Source organism: Ursus maritimus, unplaced genomic scaffold (assembly GCF_017311325.1).
Source record: "Ursus maritimus isolate PB19 unplaced genomic scaffold, ASM1731132v1 scaffold_23, whole genome shotgun sequence".
Lineage (NCBI taxonomy): Eukaryota > Metazoa > Chordata > Mammalia > Carnivora > Ursidae > Ursus > Ursus maritimus.
The window spans coordinates 40,274,182-40,291,822 of NW_024424786.1; the positions used below are offsets into that span (position 1 = coordinate 40,274,182).

A 17,641-nucleotide genomic window follows, 5' to 3' on the forward strand; every position below is an offset into this window, starting at 1 on the left:
TGCTCCTGGCTGCCCGGGTGCTGGAGGCGCTGGCGAGACTGCCCGGACTCTGACACGTGAGGCTACTGCCTATGGCCACCGCTGCCGCTGGCAGCACACCGGGCCTGCCCAGCTCCGTGGTCCGGGCCTTTAAGACCCATTACCGGCACCGGCTGCTGGGCAAGCTGGCTGCCGTCCAGAGCAGGAGGGCGGGCGCCTCGCTGGCGGAGGCGGGGGCTGGCATCACGGTGCTGGATGCCCTGCACCTGGCGGCGGCCGCCTGGGCCAAGGTGCCCCCCCAGCTCATTGTCAGCAGCTTCATTCGGGAAGGGTTGGCTCCCTGCAAGCTGCCCCTGTCCCCGGATGAAGCCTCCGAGATGCCTCCAGTCCCCAGCGGGCTGAGCCTCCAGGAGTTTGCCCGCTTCGTGGACCTGGAGGGTGAGGAGCCCACGTCTGGCGCGTGCAAAGAAGAGACAGGCGCCGAGGACGAGGAGGGGGGCGGAGAGGAGGGCTTCCAGCCCCTGCCCACCAAAGCCGACGCCCTCCGGGCTCTGGGCACGCTGAGGAGGTGGCTTGAGTGCAACAGCACCTCCCCTGAGCTCTTTGAAAAATTCTACGCCTGTGAGGAGGAAGTGGAGCGGCTCTGCTGCCTGTGATCCCGGAGCCGCTCCTCCTGTTTCCCATGGAAACGCCCTCTCTAGGAAGGCAGACTGGAGGCTGGTCTCTTTCCCGTGGAAATGGAGCTCTCGTGAAAGGTGGCGAAGGGAGACAAGCTGGGAGACCCAGTCGAAGCTCTGAGAGAAAGTCGTCCAAGCCTGGGGAAGAGGAGTCCAAAGGTGGGGCGCAAGGGGGTGAAGCTAGCACGTAGTTTCTGAACCTCTTAGGGAGGCTGGGACTTGGGAAGGTGGAATTGGGGCTTTACAGACAGGCCGATCCCTTGAACTCTGTGTTTGAAACAGTTCTGCTTCTGGAAATAAAGTTTTTAATCAGGAAAGAGGTCAGGGTGTTAATTTCCTGGGAGGAGGGCGAGAACTTTCAACTCACAGTTTTTACATTGGCGGCCGGGGCTTGCTGCAGCGCAGCTGTCCGGGCTGTCTGCTGTGCAGGCAGATGACCAGCAGGAACCCCCCTCTTCCAGAATCCCAGCAGGAAGGGCTCCCAGGGAATGGGGACTCCTTACCTGCTGACAGTCAGATCCCCTGGGACATTCTGCGGCTCTAGGCCTCCGCTCTCAGATCGCAGCTGGGCAGTGGTGTTAGGAAGGAGGGGACAGTTTAGGGACAGTTTAGGGAAACCGAAAGGAGCCAGAACTTGGAATAGTCATTTGTTCATCTGATCATTTCACAGCATCTCTTCAGCAAGCCTCCTGCGTGGTGAGGTTGCAAAAATGGCGTTCCCACCGGCAGGACCTTGCAGACAGTGACAGCGCAGCGTGATTAAAGGCTGTCACCCAGGCGCGTGCAAAGTGCTGTGGCCCCGCAGAGCCTGGGGAGACTCCTGGAGGGGGTGCGCTTTGAGCTGCATCCTGAAGGACAGGTAGAAGAGCAGGAAGGACAGTCCAGGCCAAGGGGTGGCAGGCGCGGAGGCCGACTGGGAGGGAAGGAGCCCAGTGTGGTGGGGGGAGGCAGGCGGTCCCTCCAGAGCGCATGGGGAGGCCTGGGGAGCGAGAGGGCTGTTTAGCTCAGCAAACGTGGTGGTGGGGCACCCCAAAGGGTCTCGGTCAGGATGAGGACGACAGGCCATTCGTGAGGGTTCTAGAATAACTGAGACGTGGCGGGTGGGTCAAAGATGTGAGAGCTACCAGCAGAGAGAGTCCGAGTGGTCCAGGTGAGAGATGGGCAGCCTGAGCCACATCGGGGAGTAGGACTTGAAGAGGATGGATTTACCTGGAAAGGCCATGGGCCATGGGCACACACAGACCCGGGCTGGTGAGGAGCCCAGCTCAGGCCAAAATCCTCCTGTGGCCTAACACAAGCCAGTGAAGTGCAGCTTTCTGGGGGCCACTGCGGTCCAGGACTCAGCGCCCAGGGCAGGCCCGCTCAGGCGCACCTGCACGTCTGGCCCAGGCGTCTCCTCACCGGGGGCACTGGCTGCGGCCCTTTCTCCACTTTGAGAAGTACCTTTCACCCCTAGCCCTTCTCTCTCTCTGCCTTCTGTGGTCCACAAAGAGACGGGAGCCTGTTATTCGGGGTTCCTGACAGGTCCCTCATCTGCACTGCGTGTCATCTGAATCTTACCCAGCGCTGTCTCGTTGGGGAAGTCGGAACACTGGGGAATGGTGCCCCTTTTGTTCTTTTGCCTCTGATGCTGTTCAAACATTACCTTCAGTTTGTCTCATTGTCCTAACTGACCTCCTGGACACCTGGCAGCTCAACGACTGACAATTCACTTTTTTTTTTTTTAAAGAAAGGTTTATTTATTTATTTTAGAGAGAGAGAGAGAGCCAGGGAGCGCGCAAGCGGGGAGAGGGGCTGAGGGAGAAAGAGTCTTAAGCAGACTCCCTGCTGCTCGATCCCACGACCCTGAGATCATGACCTGAGCCCAAATCAAGAGTTGGAGGCTTCACCGCCTGAGCCCCCAGGCGCCCCCGACAAGTCACTTTTCAACAGTGCCGAGGCTGCCTGCTGGTCTTCCAAGTCCCAAATCCTGTAGGCTTTCCTCACAGATTCTAGTTTTCTGTCTTAAATCTCCCCTTTTCTGAAATCATCCCAGTTCTGACCTATCTTGTTAAACGTTAAAACCAGGGGCGCCTGGGTGGCACAGCGGTTAAGCGTCTGCCTTCGGCTCAGGGCGTGATCCCGGCGTTATGGGATCGAGCCCCACGTCAGGCTCCTCCGCTATGAGCCTGCTTCTTCCTCTCCCACTCCCCCTGCTGTGTTCCCTCTCTCGCTGGCTGTCTCTATCTCTGTTGAATAAATAAAAATAAAAATAAATCTTAAAAAAAAAAAAACACGTTAAAACCAAAATTGTACGGTCTCTAAAGACCTGAACAAGGCAACAAGGAGGGGCCCCATCAGCCCTCTGTTCTGGGTGTTGCGTTCCCCTGAGAGCAGCGCCGGCCACAGCACCGGCTTCCTCCCGGAGCTTTGCTTCTACAGCCACAAGGAGCCCCTTCCTTCCGTGCGCTGCTGTCCTGAATCGTGCTTGGCCTGTTTGCAGGCGACTTTGTTGGCTCATTCAAGCAGTAGTTACTGACCTTTTCGCCTGCGGGTCGGGCCCTGTCCCAGGACCCTGCGGCCGATCCAGAACAAGACAGAGATGGTCCCTCCGCTCCAAGCCCTTACTTTCTGGTAGAGGGAGAGAAAGAAGAGACCAGTAAACCAACGAACACGGGTCGTTTTAGATGGCAATCCGTGCCATGACGAGAATAACATAATGATGTCGCCAAGAGGGGCTGGGAGAGGGGAGTTAGGGAGAAGGCCTTCGGGCTGAGTCGCGCATGGTAAGGAGGCACCTACGGCTCCCAAGGAAGCGCTGTCTGCCCAGGGAACAGCAGGTACAAACATCTCAGGCCGGGAGCACCTGTCCTGTGGCGGAGAGTGAGGGGCAGGGGCGGGGGCGGGGGGAACAAGCAGAGGAGGAGGGTGGAGAGGAAGGCAAGAGGCCTCTGGGCCACAGCGTTCACTATCATGTCAAGTGAGACAGGCAGTTCGGAGGGGGTTTTGGTGGGCGCCTGATTTGGACAACGGAGGAACACAGTATGTGTTATATTTTAGAAAAATCGAATTCTAATCACTGTGTGACGATCATATGGGGAAGCGGGGAGCACAAGTGGAAACAGGAAAACCGAGTAAGTGAGGAAGCTGTCGCATTCGGTGCGACCTGATGGACGGGGCGCGAGGCACCGAGGAAGGAGAGGAAGGAGAGGAAGGAAGAGGACGCCTGCGGTGCCCAGCAGAGCGGAGCTTTGGAGCTCTCACCGAGGCCGGGCGTCCCTTCCCGCCGTGCGGGCATCACCACGTGCGCGGTGAGGGCAGGAAGAGCACGGACGTTGTTTCCGTTCATCTACAAGCCTGTGATGAACACCCTCTCTGTTCAGGGGGCATTCAGAGCTCCAGGGCAGCAGAGATGAATGAGACACAGTCCCTGTTCCTAAGGGGCTTGAGCCAGCAGGAGAAATAGGAAGTGACCTATATAGACCCTTTGGGGAGGGGGGCTAAATCTGTTGCTTTCTGTTTCTACTGATGCTTTAACTCATGGTGGCTTTTTCTTTGTGTGTCTCTTAGTTTCTGGTTGTGGGAATAATTTTTAAAAATATTTTATTAGTTTATTTTTTATTTTTCATCTCTGGAAAACCCGAAGATCCGATTTAGGGATATCTCCTTCTGAAAAAAATGTGTAATTACCCCTACTAGGCACGAGAGGGCGCAACTATCATGATAAATTAATTTCTCCCGGAAAGATGTTCCAGACCTGAAGTACCGTGGGTAGGCAAGTGGTTCCTGGTTCACAGAGGAGACTCTTATTCTTAATTTCTGTCCGCCACAAGGGAGAGGTAGGTTTCTTTGTAAATTCCCTTTTTGGTAGGTGGAGGTTTTCTGGTTTACTGTTTCACTAAAGGTGTATCCCTTTCCAGAATCTTGGTTTAATTTATGAATCTTGGGGTTGGCTCCCCTGTGAGTGTCGTGGACTCAAAGCCTAGTCTTCAGCTCCGAGAGGTTCTTTAACCTCCGAGGTCTCAGCTTTAGTGTGAGCCCCACGGGCAGCTCCAGTTCCAACCCCCCGATTTACACTTACTTCCTTGTTTTGAAGGGGCGCCTGGGAAGTTCCCTTACTTCTTGAAAAGTTAGCAATGGCTTTAAGATCGCGTTTGTAATAACGGATCTGGAATCTAGCTCCCTTGTAGTAGGAGGGCTCTAGGTAAAGTCTAGAGCGCCAGCCTGCCAGAGGGGACTCTTTCTTTCATTTACTCATTCATTTATTTGTTCAAAGCTCTTTACTGAGCAGCTCTGTGAGCCCGCTAGGATTTTGATGATGGACAAAAACAGACAAGGTCTCTGCTTCACGGAGCTCATAGCTTGGAGGAAAGACAATTATCAGAAAGGAATCACACACACAAAGCGAGTGATTCCAGATGAAGTGGGGATTACGTGAGAGCACAAGCTAGTGCTTCTCAAACGGTGGCCCAGACCGGCAGCATCAGGAGGAACCTCGGAAAGCACAGCTTCTTGGAGTCTCCTCAAACCTACTGATTCAGTTGCCCCAGCATGGGACCCAGGAATCTGCATTTGAACAAGCCCCCCAGGTGATTCCAAACCACTGGCATAAGCCAAAGGAACTTGACCTAGACAGAGAGGCTGAGGAGAGTTTCCCTAAGGAAGTGGTGATGACAGCAGAAGGATGAGTGGGAGGTGCACAGGCCGTGAGAACTGTAGATGCAAATGTCCTGTGGTGAGAGGGCATGTGGTTGTTTAAAGAACCAAAAGAAGGTGAATGTCTGAGGGCCTTGAAGATTGTAGGAAGAGCTTGCCTTGATTCCTCAGAGTAATGGAAAGCCATCGAGGGGGACAAGGAGAGTGGGAAAAAGTTGAGTTATTTGTCCAGATTCAGGACAGGATCAGGGCTGTGGTTTCATGACTGAGAAAGAGGGAGTGAGTCCTAGAACACCTTAGAAGCAGGGCTAGCAGGACCTGGGGACTCCTTTGATGTGGGAGGGGAGCTTCTCTGAGACTTTAGGCCTGAGGACATTCCTGGGCCACAGAGCACTGTAGCAGGAGAAGGCTGAGGGGGAACGTGAGGCACTTTGGGACGCTCGAGGATCCGTGACCAGAGACAGCCAGCAGTGTGGGCCTGGGGCTCAGGACAGTGGTCAGTGAGGCTAGAAACACCAACGAAGTCACATTTGCAAAGTGCCTCCCCGTGGCTCAGCTCTTAGTGAGTCTGGAAGAAGTATTTAAGCCAGAATCGTCCCCTGGCGTGTCATACCTCCCTGTCCCTGCGTGCAGGGAGTCCTCATCAGTTAGCCTCCTGTAATTTCTCCTACTGTGATCACTGCTATAAAAATAAGTGTCACGTTTGACAGCACGAACACCGGCGAGATGCTCTGTACGTTTGCCCAGGTCACAGGCTCCTTACGTGCAAGGCTCAGACACCGGCCCCACTGCCGACCTCAAAGCAGCTGCATTTGCTATTCGGTTCTTAGGGACTCCTTCGATCTCAGTGAGCTCTCAGAAAGAACCATGGCCTCTAACAACGTGTTAGTTCCTTGAGGAATTTAACATGAGTACTACGAGACCCTGCTGATGTAAAAACACGTGGCTTTTAAAAATATCCTTGGCCACAGGTTGCCTGGGGGGCTCAGTCCGTTAAGTGTCTGACTTGATCTCAGCATCTCAGCTGAGGTTTTTGGTTTTTGGTTTTGGTTTTTTTCTTTGAGAAAGAGAGAGAGCAACGAGAGAGCACAAGCAGTGGGAATGGCAGAGGGAGAAGCAGGCTTCCCGCTGAGCAGGGAGCTCGATGAGGGGCTCCATCCCAGGACCCTGGGATCATGACTTGAGCCAAAGGCAGACGCTTAACCGACTGAGCCCCCCAGGTGCCCCTCAACTCAGGTCTTGATCTTAGAGTGGTGAGTTCACGCCCCATGTTGGGCTCCATGCTGGGTGTGGAGCCTAGTTAAAAAAAAGAAAAAGAAAAAAATCCTTGGCCACTTCCTGCCTGATATTTGTCTTTCCAACCTCCTTTCCTCCCGTTGCATCCCTTCCCTGGGCTCTGAAAGAGGAGTGAGCTGTTGCCTCACTAACCCTGTCACACTTAACCCTAACCTCACTCCAACTGTGTTCGGGCAGCCCAGCCAGCAGCCCTGTCACGGCAGCGGAAGGAGCCGGCCCGGAACTGAGCAGCCCCATGGGAGGCCTGCCTTCTCTCTGGCTCTAAGTGAGGAACTAGAGGAGAGGAGTTCCAGCCCCCAGAGACACTTCTGGGAAGAACCAGATGGGGAAAATGGACAGTACTGAGGCAGGCTTATGGGTGTAATTACTACCCCAAAAGAGGATTTAACTAAAACCAAATCAAAAAAGGATTTTTAAATTGTATTCTCTTGCTGACTGGTAATGTGACTCATGGCGAACTACAGAGGACCACCCTGACCCCCTGCTCCCTTCTCGCCCATTTATAAACACCACCTCCTCTTCCACAGGCACCCACTGCCCCCCGCCCCCCGTGCCCCCAACAACTATCAGACCATCACTGCCTACCCACCTCAAATGCCTGGCACCGCAGGGGGCTGGACAGCCACTGGGGCTCACAAACTGACCAGACATCAGAGGAAACTGAGGCACAGAAAGGGCAGTGACTGGCTGACACAGACTCTGTTTTTCCATCCCAGGAACACGGGCTTCCTGAGTCTGGACAGGAGGGGAGGCCACCGGAGCTGGGAGTTCCAGTCACCTCTCCTGGATTCACGACCCCCTCAGCTCGAAAGGGCAACGCATTTCGGCCGGGAGGAGCACCTGAACACCATTTCTTAAACTTGAACGTGTGTAAAAGGTACCCGAGAGCTTTGCACGGCTTCCTAGGCCCCAGTCTCAGAGCTTCTCATTGGGTCCGTCCCCGGTGGGGCCCGGGGTTCTGCATTTCTAACCAGACACCCCCGCTCCACGGACCACGGAGGAATCAGCCCTGACCTGGAAACCCGCAGGCCCCTGCCTGTTGCGTCAGTAAGCGCGAGCCAATCTATCGCAGCAACATCGTGCCAGAGCGGCCTGGGGGGTCAGATGGGCTGTGCTCCCCGCACACAGGCTCCTGGCCCACGGGGTGCCTCCTGCTTCCCCGGCAGGGCCTTCAGGGGTCGACACTTCTGGCCAAGAGTGGGCGGGCCAAAGTCCGAGCACGGGGGCGCGCTGAGCTCTCAGGGAGGTTAGGAAGCAGAGCCTGGGTCCCAGGCCATGGGCCCTGCGGCCACACTGTGACACTGGAAGAAGGGGGGTACCATTCGGGGGGCCAACCGCCATCGGCAGCCCACGATCCAGTGAAGAAGAGCTCCGGCCGGTACACGGGGGCTGATGCCGGCAGGCCTAGCCTGGGTAAGTTTGAACTTTGGTGGAAGACGGTCTCAGACCCCAGGGAGGGCAGAGCAGCAGAGTGACAGGGCTCAGATGTGTCCAGGCGAGCCATGTGGCATACTGGCTGTGTGACCTCGGACAAGTAACACACTGTCTCTGAGCCGAGACTGCGATAATAGCTATAACGTTGTAAACTGTAATACTACGGCGATGGGTGGTTTTTTTTTTTTAAGATTTTATTTTTTTAAGTAATCTCTGCCCCCAACATGGGGCTCGAACTTACAACCTCGAGATCACGAGTCAGAGCCGGCCAGGCACCCCTATTGTGATGGTTTTTAGACGGAGCCCCAGTAAATGGCAAGAATTCCAGGCGTTCGGGTCACCATGAGTGGGCCCAGGGTCATCTCAGAGCAGATCGGGACATTAGTGGGTACAAACTCTGCTCCGCTTTATCGCCGATTAAGTAAACCGTAGCCAGCTTGTAATTGGCACTCAGCAATGAGATGGGTAAAGAAAACAAGCGGCATCAGTGAGGGCGGGCCGCGAGACACCCCCGGGGGCAGTGGCCCCCCGACTTCTGGCACCACTCCGAGAGGGGCCTGGCAGGCAAAAACCTTTCCGTGGAAAGATGGGGGGGACAGGACCAAGGAAGCAGTCATGGTGGCTGGAGTGGGTAACCCATCAGAAGTCTGACCCCTGACCTCAAGGAGCTCCCTGTGTCACCGGGTTAGGTCAAGAAGCGAATCAACAACTGAGGCAAAACTCAGGGGGGGCTGTGATCAAGGCAAGTGCGGGATGTGGGGGGGATCAGGGGGCGGGGTGGGTGGGGGAGTAAGGGGGGGTTGGGTGGTATGAAAACCCCACAGCCAGTGGGGGGACAAAGGGGGCTCCCTTGTCTGCCAGGAAGGACTCCAGGAGACAGTGCTCAGCCTGGGCCCAGGAGCCGGCTTAGCCAAGGAGTGATGGAGTCACCCTGGGGCCGCTGCCCGAGGCTGGCCAGCAGGGAATCAAGGACAGCCTAGGCCCCTCGCCGCCCCCCCGCGTGCAGGGCTGGGCTGCCCAAGCCCCCAGGGAGGAGAGCGCCCAGGCGGTGGGGGCGGCGGGGCTTCTTCCCACAGGCCAAGGGAGCCACTGAAGGCTTCTGGACCAGCAGGAGATAGAAGGCTGCTCTCCAGTGGGGGTGTGCGGGGGCGCAGTGTGACAGGAGGGGACGTGGGGGGCAGGTGAGGTCACGTTGCTGGAATCCAGGGGGTGGTTAGCGCCCAGGAGAGCAGCCCTGCGAGCTCACCCCTCAGAGAGGTCAGCAGCACCAGGGGCTAGTGCGTGTGCTTCACAGACTCAGGGAGCACGGGAGCCACGGCACGTGCTGCTGGGAGGTTGAAGCCAGCCCTGTGTTCCCGAGTCCAGGACCCCGGGCGTCCTGCTCCCCACGGCTGCCTGCCCATAAGGAAGGGCCCAGCCTCTCGACTCGGAAGGGCAGGCTGGTGCTTTCGCCTTGGCCTGCTTCTGGGCAGTCGGGCGGGGGTCGGCAGGGGAGCTGTGGGCGCCCCCCAGCCACGCTCACCCCCACCAGCGCAGCAGGTACTCGTAGCTCAGGAAGGTGACAGCGTTGACGGGAAAGGCGCGGGCGCTGTTGATCGTAAGCCCCCGGAAGAAGACCCCCAGTCCCTCCTGCTGGGCGCTGCGGGCCATGCAGTCCAGGACCCCCCGGTACACCCTGTGCTTCGGCCCCGCCATCTGCATCCGGGACTTGATCACGTCCAAGGGGGTGGCCACGGCCCAGGAGGTGATGCCTGCGAAGCCCCCGGCCACCAGCACTGTGGCTGAGCCTGGGGCACAGGAAGCCCAGGCAGGTGTCAGACCGAGGAGCAAAGCGCCCCCCCATTCCTAGGGTCCCTCCCCATCCTCCGTGGCAAGGGCCAGCTCCCCTCCCCCACGTTTCTGTCCCCCACCTGCTCACGCCACTCCACTTACTTGGGTTCTGGCCGTCGGGCGTGGACTGGCGGCAGAGCCACTCATAGGTGACAAAATAGATGCCCAGCGTGGGGGTGTCCCTCAGCGTCAGGGCCCAGGCTCCCCGGAAGAGCCCCCGGGGCCCCTCCTCCTGGCAGATGGACGCCGCACAGTGCACAGGCCCGCGGTACCGGGGCGGGGGGCTGCCCGGCCGCGCCCTCGGCTCTGTCTGGTTCTGTAGCCGGACTTTGATGAGGTCAAAAGGGGCCAAGCAGTAGACCTGTAGGGAAGGAAGCACGGAGAGCCGGGCTGGGCTCCGGGTGAGAGCGGTGGCCCATCCTAACTAGAGGAAGGTGGTGGGCAGAGAGGGCCCCCTCTTCCCGCGGGGCCTTGCTGCTCCCGCTGCCCGCAGGGCTGGGCACAGGCCAGACGGCTGCCCTCAGCGCCAGCCTGACAGCCCGCGGCACGGCCCGTCTCCTTGGGGCCACTGGCCTGGCCGTGCTCAGAAACAATCGTGGACTGTTTCTCCAAGGGTGGGGTAGGTTTCTAGCCTCCCAAAAGCCAGGGGTGAGCGCGCACCTGCAGTGGGGGGGTCTGAGGAAAGGATTCAGTCTGCACCGGTGAGACAGGTCTGACCCCTCCCCAGAGTGAAGGAGGCCACCTCAGTCCTGTTGGGGACTCAACTTCGTACAGTCTCGCTCCCCCCACTCCCTGCGGGACGCCTCTCAGAGGACCCCTGAGGGAGTCAAGCGCTGGGCCAGCCTTTCCTGCCTCCCACAAATCCCCAACCACTAGGGTCCCAACAGAAGGTGGGTGATGGTGGGATCTGTGGGCCCCAGGACTCTTGTCACCTGGCAGGGGCAGAAGGGACAAACGTTTGGGGCAGCACTGGGACTGAGGGTGGTTCTGGGTGGGTGCGGAGGGAAGCTGGGGCCAGGGGCTAATGTGAGGGTCAGCTGTTCAAGTTCAGCTGAGAATTGAGTTCAGGCTGAGGTTAGCGTGTCATGAGGGGTTTCTGTGGGTTTTGTTTCTTTCGTGGGAAGTACACGAGCTTAGTTCCTCAGCCATGGAAGCTGGCTCTGGCAGTGATGTTCCCAGGGTGATGGACCGACTTTGCCGGCTTCCTCCCCTGCAGGAAGGACAGTGCCGGGCTCCTGATGTCATCCCTCAGAGCCTGCGGGCAGTGTCAAGCTCCGGGCTTCTCCAGGGGACGTGCCCCTGAGCCCGGGGCTCCCGACGGTGAGGAAATGGCTGAGCCAAAGGTAGGGTAGATGGCGGCGGCAGGTCAGGGCCCCTCTGCTCCCCATCCCGTGCCCGCGGGCGCAGTGGGGACGGCACACGCTGCCACAGTGTTTGAAGGGGTCAGCCTTTGCTGAACCAAAAGCAACTTGTGTGCACGTCACAGGTTGTCTGTCACCCGTGCCCTGGGCTAGCCAGAGTCACATCCTGCCTCTTCCTCCCCATCTCCACACTAAAACCCAGTTTCTGCTCTGAGACCTGTTAAGCCGAATCTGTGGGCTTGATGGCAAACTGGGTTCCTGTTGGTCCTTGAACCCGGTCCCCATCCGTGACCCTACAGTCCCCAATTCTGCTATCTGTCTGCGAGCTGGAGGGGAGGGTGACAGGAGCTGGGCCTGGCTGCGTCAGCCACTAGCATGGAGTCTCACTTCTCTTCCTTATTTTGGTGGGGTGCAGGTCTCAGGGCTTGAAAAATGTGAACATGTGTGCTCTGCACAAGAAGGGGCAGAAGAAAAGCCAGGACCTTTTGGGGTCTCATGAATCATTAATTCACTGGAGTGAGCCACCTGACTCTGACATTTGTCCTTGCTCTCTGCCCCAGAAAATGTGTTAGGGGCATCAGGGCAGGTGCCAAATAGAGGGTGACCTTAGGCGCCTGGCTGGGGTGTGGGGTGGAGCCAGCAAGGGTCCCTCTGCCTCTATGCTCATGCCCCCCAATCAGCTGGGGTTCCGCCTGGTGCCTGGAGGCCCCTCTTTTCTCCAGCCCACCAATCAAAAGCCGGATACTTAAGTGCTGGGAACAAAGACCAAAACTAAATGATGGGAGCTATTTAATGATTAATACCCTGGCCTCTCCCCGCGAGATCTATGGACTGGGGCCTGGTGAGGCTGCACGCAGAGGCGCTGAGCAGGGCGTGGCCTGGAGAGGTGCCGGGACCACAGCAGGGCTGGAGGGGCTGGGCTCCGGGCTCTGGGAGGGCTATCAGTTCTCCAGGGCAAAAGGTCCCCTGGGAGAGAGGTCTTCCCTCAGCACTGAGGCTGGCACCCCCCTCCGGAGGTATGAGTGGGCGTGCTCGCACCTGCGTGTGCGTGCTTGACAGCACCTGTGTGTACATGGGCCCGCACCTCGCCCTCACCTGCACGAACCCTCCAGTGCAGCCAGCTATGAAGACTTGCGTGTAGCTGGGCGGCTGGGCCCACCGCTCCTGGTGGGAGGTCGCTGTGAGTGCCAGCAGCGTGTTGCTGTAGACCCCAAACAGGACGGAGTTGACCACAGCTATGCTCGCAATGGGGAAGCTCATTCCCTTGAAAAAGCCCAGAAGCTGTAGAAAGACATGGTGACCCTAGGGCAAAGGGGGCCTCCTCTTTGCCCTTCCCAGCTCCGGCAGGGTCTCCTCTGGCCGGAAACCACTCCTGAGCCCTGCCGACGGGAGGCTGAGGACAGCCTGAGCTCCATCCTCGGGGCACTGAGCTACCACCCAGCCCCCAGGAGCCCCTGACTTTGGTCTTCTATTTTCCAGGGCCAGAGCCCTTCCAAGGGAGAAGAAAGCTGCCACTGACCACCCAGATGCCTCCCATGCCAAAGCCCCAAAGAAGCAAGACACCCACCGACTCATGGCGGTAAGTCTTAACCATACAATCGATGATGCCCCGGTATGTGGTCTGGGTCTGTAGCCGCACCTGGATGAGGAGGACAGAGCAGGCAGCCCAGGAGGGATGGGCAGGGATGGCTCCAGCCCCGTTCCTGCCTCTGCCCAGCAGGATGACAGCAGGACAGGATGGATAGGAAAGATCCCCATCAGCCAGGCCCTGCTCTCAAGGCATCCTGTCATAGGCATCCTGACACCCGGTCCAGGTGACATCCTTCATTCCTTGGGTGCCTCCCCTCGACTCACCTTTACAGTGTCAAAAGGGTGTCCCAGGACCAAGCCCAGAGCTCCTGTGTGGTAAGAAGATGCTGAATGAGGCCCCTTGCGCCTGGCTGAGGAGAGGAGAACTGGGCAGAAGAAAATGGGGCCCCGCCTTCCTGCCAGACTCCAAAGAAATTCCTCCAGCTGGCCCCTTTGCATCCTCCCCCACACCAAGCGCTGGGCTGGGAAGGTGTGGGGACGAGGGGACAATGAGAGATAGCCTTGGCCTGCAGGAGGACTCCCAGGCAGAAGGGAGAAGCCAGCCGCAGACGCGGCGTTCTCACAGTGTCCCACACTGACTGTCCCGCTTGCTTATCTGACTGTGGGGCCGTGGGAGATTCTCCAGGGCTCCTGCCTCCCCGCCGGCCTGACTCCTTCCTCCCTTCCACTCACGACTGCTGTTGAGTACGGGGCCTTGATCCAGACCAGGCCTGCCCTCCCCGTGCTCTAGCCCCTCAGCCAGCAGTACAGAGCTGGGGGCCCTACGGGGAGTCCTGCCTGCACCCGGAGGAAGGCAGCCCAGCCCCCAGGCCACCTCCCCACGCCCCGATCTTGCCCTCTAGAGCAGATGCTGGCTCTGGAGCCTTGGCGAGGTCACAGCCTCAGGAGGCAGGTTCGGAAGGTCCCTCTCTTTCTTCTGAGGGAGCTGTCACCCAGAAGCTGGGCTGGGTCCACAACACAGTCCTTCAGCGCCAGGGCATGCAGCCCATTGCCAGGTAGGGCAGAGACCCAGAGGGGAGTGCAGGACAGCTGCTGGGGTCAAAGGTGAAATTCCCTTCTGAGCCCCACAGGGTGGGCCTGGAGATGGGGTTCGCAGTGAAGGTCTGCAGGGGTGTCTGGGAGAGGGCTCCCGTTGGCTTCAGGACCTGCACCTTCCTCCCCGTGCCCCTAAGGCCACTGCCAGGAGGCTCGGGGATAGCTAGCTCTGGGTCCTCCAGAGGCACCAGGACTTTGGTCTCAGCTCCTGCTATGTCCCCAGGCAGTGACCGACCGCTAGGGGGGATGTGACAGGAGGAAGAAAACCGTCTCACCAGAGATCCAGCCGGCCACAAACTCCTCCACGGGCATCGTCTGGCAGGGGCGGAACCGGTGGCTGCAACAGAGGAGACGCTGGTGAGCGTCTGTCGTCCCCACCCCGATCTCCCTCTCCCTCGCCCGCCCGATAACCTCCCACTAATGTTTAACTCGGCCTGGAGGGTGAGCAGTGGCCTAGTGCCCAGACCGCGGCACCAGGAGAGGGGAGGGAGCCACCTCGGGTGGCCCTGACCGTGGAGCAAGTGTGCGCCCAGTGTGAAATCTCCCGGCAGGGACGATGGCCCAGGTGGCCCGCCCCCTGCTGGCCAACGGTGGCCTTGCAGCCTTGCGCGGGACCAGGCGGGGCCTCAGCCAGGCCCCTCCTCCAGGGCGGCCTCAGCCCGCAAGGCTTTACCGAGCCAGTCAAGGGCAAGGCCCTGCCGGCCGCCCTGGCTAGCCCAAACCCCCTCCGTCCCCACATCGCCGCCCACCAGGCTGCCGCCCACCCGGGACAGGCCGGCAGAGACAGAGCATGGCCACCAGTGCGGTCCCGGCGGCCCTGGGGAACCCCAGAGCCGACAGGGTGGGAACAACCCCGAGAGGAGTGACTTCCCGGCCTGAAGCCCTGCCTTCTCCCAGGGTGATGTGCGGCTCCCCCACCTCCCTGGCGTGAGTCACAGCCTCCCTCGCTTGGCCTTGTCTTGTCCAGGCCTCCCTCCCAGGGGACAAGCTGGGGCATTGCATGTATCAAGGGTGGCAGGTGTCTCAGCTCTGGGGTTACAAATGCCCATGTCTCTTTGGGCAACAGCCCAAACTGACAAGGCAGGGACCTGCATCCCCCTCTGCTTCCTTCCGCCGACCTTCTCTGCGGCCAATCCTTGGAGCGTGTTAGAGCGTGAATCGTGATTCCACTTGCCCGTGGGCTCCTTACGAGCTGAGTCCGGTTATGCACCCCCACTCTTCGCTGTTGTTTTTGAAAGTGATATTTTCCATCTTTTAAAAATTCGTTGCATCTTTTTACAAATCAGATGATGGCTCATGCCTCGTGTTTCTCATGCCCGCCTGGTCCTTTTACTTTTCCTGCTCTAGTCCTCTCTCTCTGCCTGAGGGGGGGCAAAGGACAGCAGTAGAGCCAGCAGGGGCTTTGGTGCTGTCCAGACTGGGGTTCCTGTCTCAGCGCCAGTCCGCCGATCTGTGGCAAGGCACGTGCTCCCAAGGTTCTTTTCTCCCATGTCCTTCGGGGGGCTCTGGAGGTCATCCAAGGGGGTTTCTGGGGGTGGTGTTCACGTTTGGGGTCACATCTCCATTACTCTTCAGTGATTCCTAGGCAGGGGGGCGTGGGACCCCAGGGGCAGTCCCCCGGACTTGGAGGCAGGATGCGGATGGACTGGGATGCATGGCAGGGGGTGGGGGGGGGACATCAGGGCGGACCTGGGGACACAGGCCGGCCAAGTGCTGAGGTTGCTGCAGATGATGAGTGTCCGACATTAACAGAGTGTACGGGGTGCTGATGTAACCTGTTTGCATCGACGGCCACAAGATATTCTGTCAGATTCTATTCTTAGGTATGCTAAGAAGTGGGACCAGGGCAGGGTCCTCTTTCCAGGGCACAGGGATCCAGGACGCAAGTGCCACTGTTCCTAGAAATGTGTGAAGGCTCCAAATGTGGGTGCCAACCTTTGGAGCCCCCTTGCCCCCTCCCTCTGTCTCACACCTCACCACCGTCCCGGAAATGGTGTTAGCATTGCCTTCAAAGCAGCTTCCAAATCCCACCCCTCCTCGCCTCCTCCACGGCTATCGCCCTGGCCCAAAGCCACCATGGCTTCCACCTGGGTTCCTGCCTGGCCTCCCTGCCTCCGCCCCTGCCCCCTTCCAGTCTGTTCTCCGCCTAGTAGCCAAAGTGATGCAGTTGAAATTCAAGTCAGACCATGTCCGTGCTCTGCCCCACACCCTGCAAGGGTCCCATCCTGCTCAGAGTGAAAACTGAAGTCCTTCCTAGGCTCTAGGAGCCCTCAAGGTGCAGCGCCTTTTCTTCTTCAAACGGGGCACTGGCTGTTCCCTCTCCCTGTTGCCCTGGCCCAGCCTGGACTCAAGCTTATCACCTGCCCAGCATTCCTGGTGCTCCTTCCCTGCCTTCTCCTCTTCTTTCTTCCATGGCACTCGTGACCTTCTGATGCACCAGTATTTAACTTGTCTGTCTGCGCTGGGATCTCTGGCTGTTCGTTCCCTGGTGTTATCCCGAGGGCTCAGCACAGCACGTAGCAGAGACTAGGCACTAAATACACATTCGTTGCAAGAATGAATGAGTGGACAAGTGAGGGAGCTGCGTGAGTGGGCAGCCCTGCAGCCAGCCCTGGGCCTCCACTTCTCTCTCCCCTTCGCCAAAGCGCCCCAAAGAATGTGAGGTCCCAGCAATACCCCTACCAGCTCCTCCTGATCTTGCTGCAATTCTTCGTTCCCCGTCAGATCCCCAAGGACCAATCCCACTCACACTTCCGCTTCCCCACTGTGGCTGAAGTAGAACCCACTCGCCGCTCCTTCCTCACGGGGAGACGGGTTTTAGGAAGCAGGGCTCATCTCTGACCTCCTCCTCCTCCCAGAGACGCCCGGGGCTCCTTGGGCTGCCCCAGCGACTTTCCTGAGCACTGGCTTCTTGCCGAGGGCTGCGCTGCAGTCCTCATTCTGCTGCTCACTCTCTCCCAAGGAATGGTGGGGGATCCCTTCTGTGACCCTTGAGGTCCTTTCCTGCTTACAAAAGCGGGAAACCAGCCCAGCTGATCGCTGAGCCTCTTGGCTCTAAAGGCCCAACAGCTGTCGCCCTCACATCAGAATGGGCCCCACTCTCTTCTCTCGTCCCACCCCACCACGCCCGTTCAAGGCAGACCCACGACCCCTCCCTGGAGCCTTGCCAAAGGGCAGCCCCAGCCCTGGCTGGGCTCTTCTCCTGCAAGTCCCACTAGGCCAGTCTTCCACCTGGCAGGGCAGAGCTCTGACCTCGTCCCCCTCTAGCTCGCAATCTCCAAAACCTCCTCACCGCCCGCCAAACCCACCACACACAAACCCCCCCAGTGCCACCCCATCTTCCCAGCCTCACCTACTGGGCTCTGACTGCCCAGGGCTTCCTTGGGGTCTTCACCATGCGCCCACATTTCCCGCTACTGGGAGCGTCTTCAGGAATCTCTTCCGGTGCCCCCCACCTTCATTCCGGTGCCCCCACCTTCACTGGACCTGGGTTCCAGGCTCCTTACCACCACTGTGCGCACTGCCAGACGTCAGCTTTGTTGTTTGACCTTGCCAATCCTGTTTTCTCTACTACGCACCTCCTGGTGTGGTATAAGAATTAAAACACTTAGAAAAGAGCCTGGCACATTGTACAGACACCACAAACGGCAGCCACTGTTACTCTTCGTTCTACCCACAGGGGCCCCGAGGATGACCTGAAGAGACACAGGGAAGGGCCTGGCATGCTGCAGGGCTCAGGAATTGAGGACGCTTCTCCTCCTGCTGTGGTTTTCCATAGCTCCAAAGGCAACTCTGTTATCTTAT

The 17,641-nt window shown here is 58.6% G+C and overlaps 2 protein-coding genes across 7 annotated transcripts in view; one reads left to right on the forward strand and one right to left on the reverse strand.

Moving 5' to 3' along the window:
• Window positions 1-969, forward strand: part of LOC121104795 (tigger transposable element-derived protein 3-like) — a 2,702-nt gene extending 1,733 nt beyond the window's left edge. The window contains exon 2 of the mRNA XM_040639393.1: window positions 816-969. The gene's annotated coding sequence lies outside the window, so the exon portion shown is untranslated. The remainder of the gene's footprint in view (window positions 1-815) is intronic.
• A 6,896-nt stretch (window positions 970-7,865) lies between these two features.
• On the reverse strand, window positions 7,866-15,654 carry SLC25A45 (solute carrier family 25 member 45). Of its 6 annotated transcripts, none has more exons than XM_040639394.1 (7): window positions 14,587-15,651; window positions 14,113-14,174; window positions 13,067-13,110; window positions 12,780-12,851; window positions 12,308-12,493; window positions 9,954-10,212; window positions 7,866-9,808 (listed from the first exon to the last, which is right to left on the reverse strand). In XM_040639394.1, the coding sequence occupies exons 1-7, from the start codon at window positions 14,832-14,834 to the stop codon at window positions 9,540-9,542; spliced, it is 1,140 nt and encodes a 379-aa protein (XP_040495328.1). In that variant the 5' UTR covers window positions 14,835-15,651; the 3' UTR covers window positions 7,866-9,539. The 6 variants fall into 6 exon arrangements, with proteins under 6 accessions (XP_040495328.1, XP_008707225.2, XP_040495332.1 ...); XM_008709003.2 differs by having other exon boundaries at window positions 14,602-15,650; XM_040639398.1 differs by having other exon boundaries at window positions 12,780-12,921; window positions 14,587-14,675.
• Between the last annotated feature and the right edge of the window lie 1,987 nt (window positions 15,655-17,641).

What these genes read in the sequence shown, in the direction of transcription:
- SLC25A45 (XM_040639394.1), bottom strand. Translation starts at nt 14,834, where the DNA reads ATGCCCCAGCTTGTCCCCTGGGAGGGAGGCCTGGACAAGACAAGGCCA. An exon ending in TGTGGCCGGCTGGATCTCTG is followed by an intron (nt 13,111 to 14,112) that starts GTGAGACGGTTT and finishes CTTACCACACAG; the next exon opens with GAGCTCTGGGCTTGGTCCTG. An exon ending in GCACTGGAGGGTTCGTGCAG is followed by an intron (nt 10,213 to 12,307) that starts GTGAGGGCGAGG and finishes CCTTCCCTACAG; the next exon opens with GTCTACTGCTTGGCCCCTTT.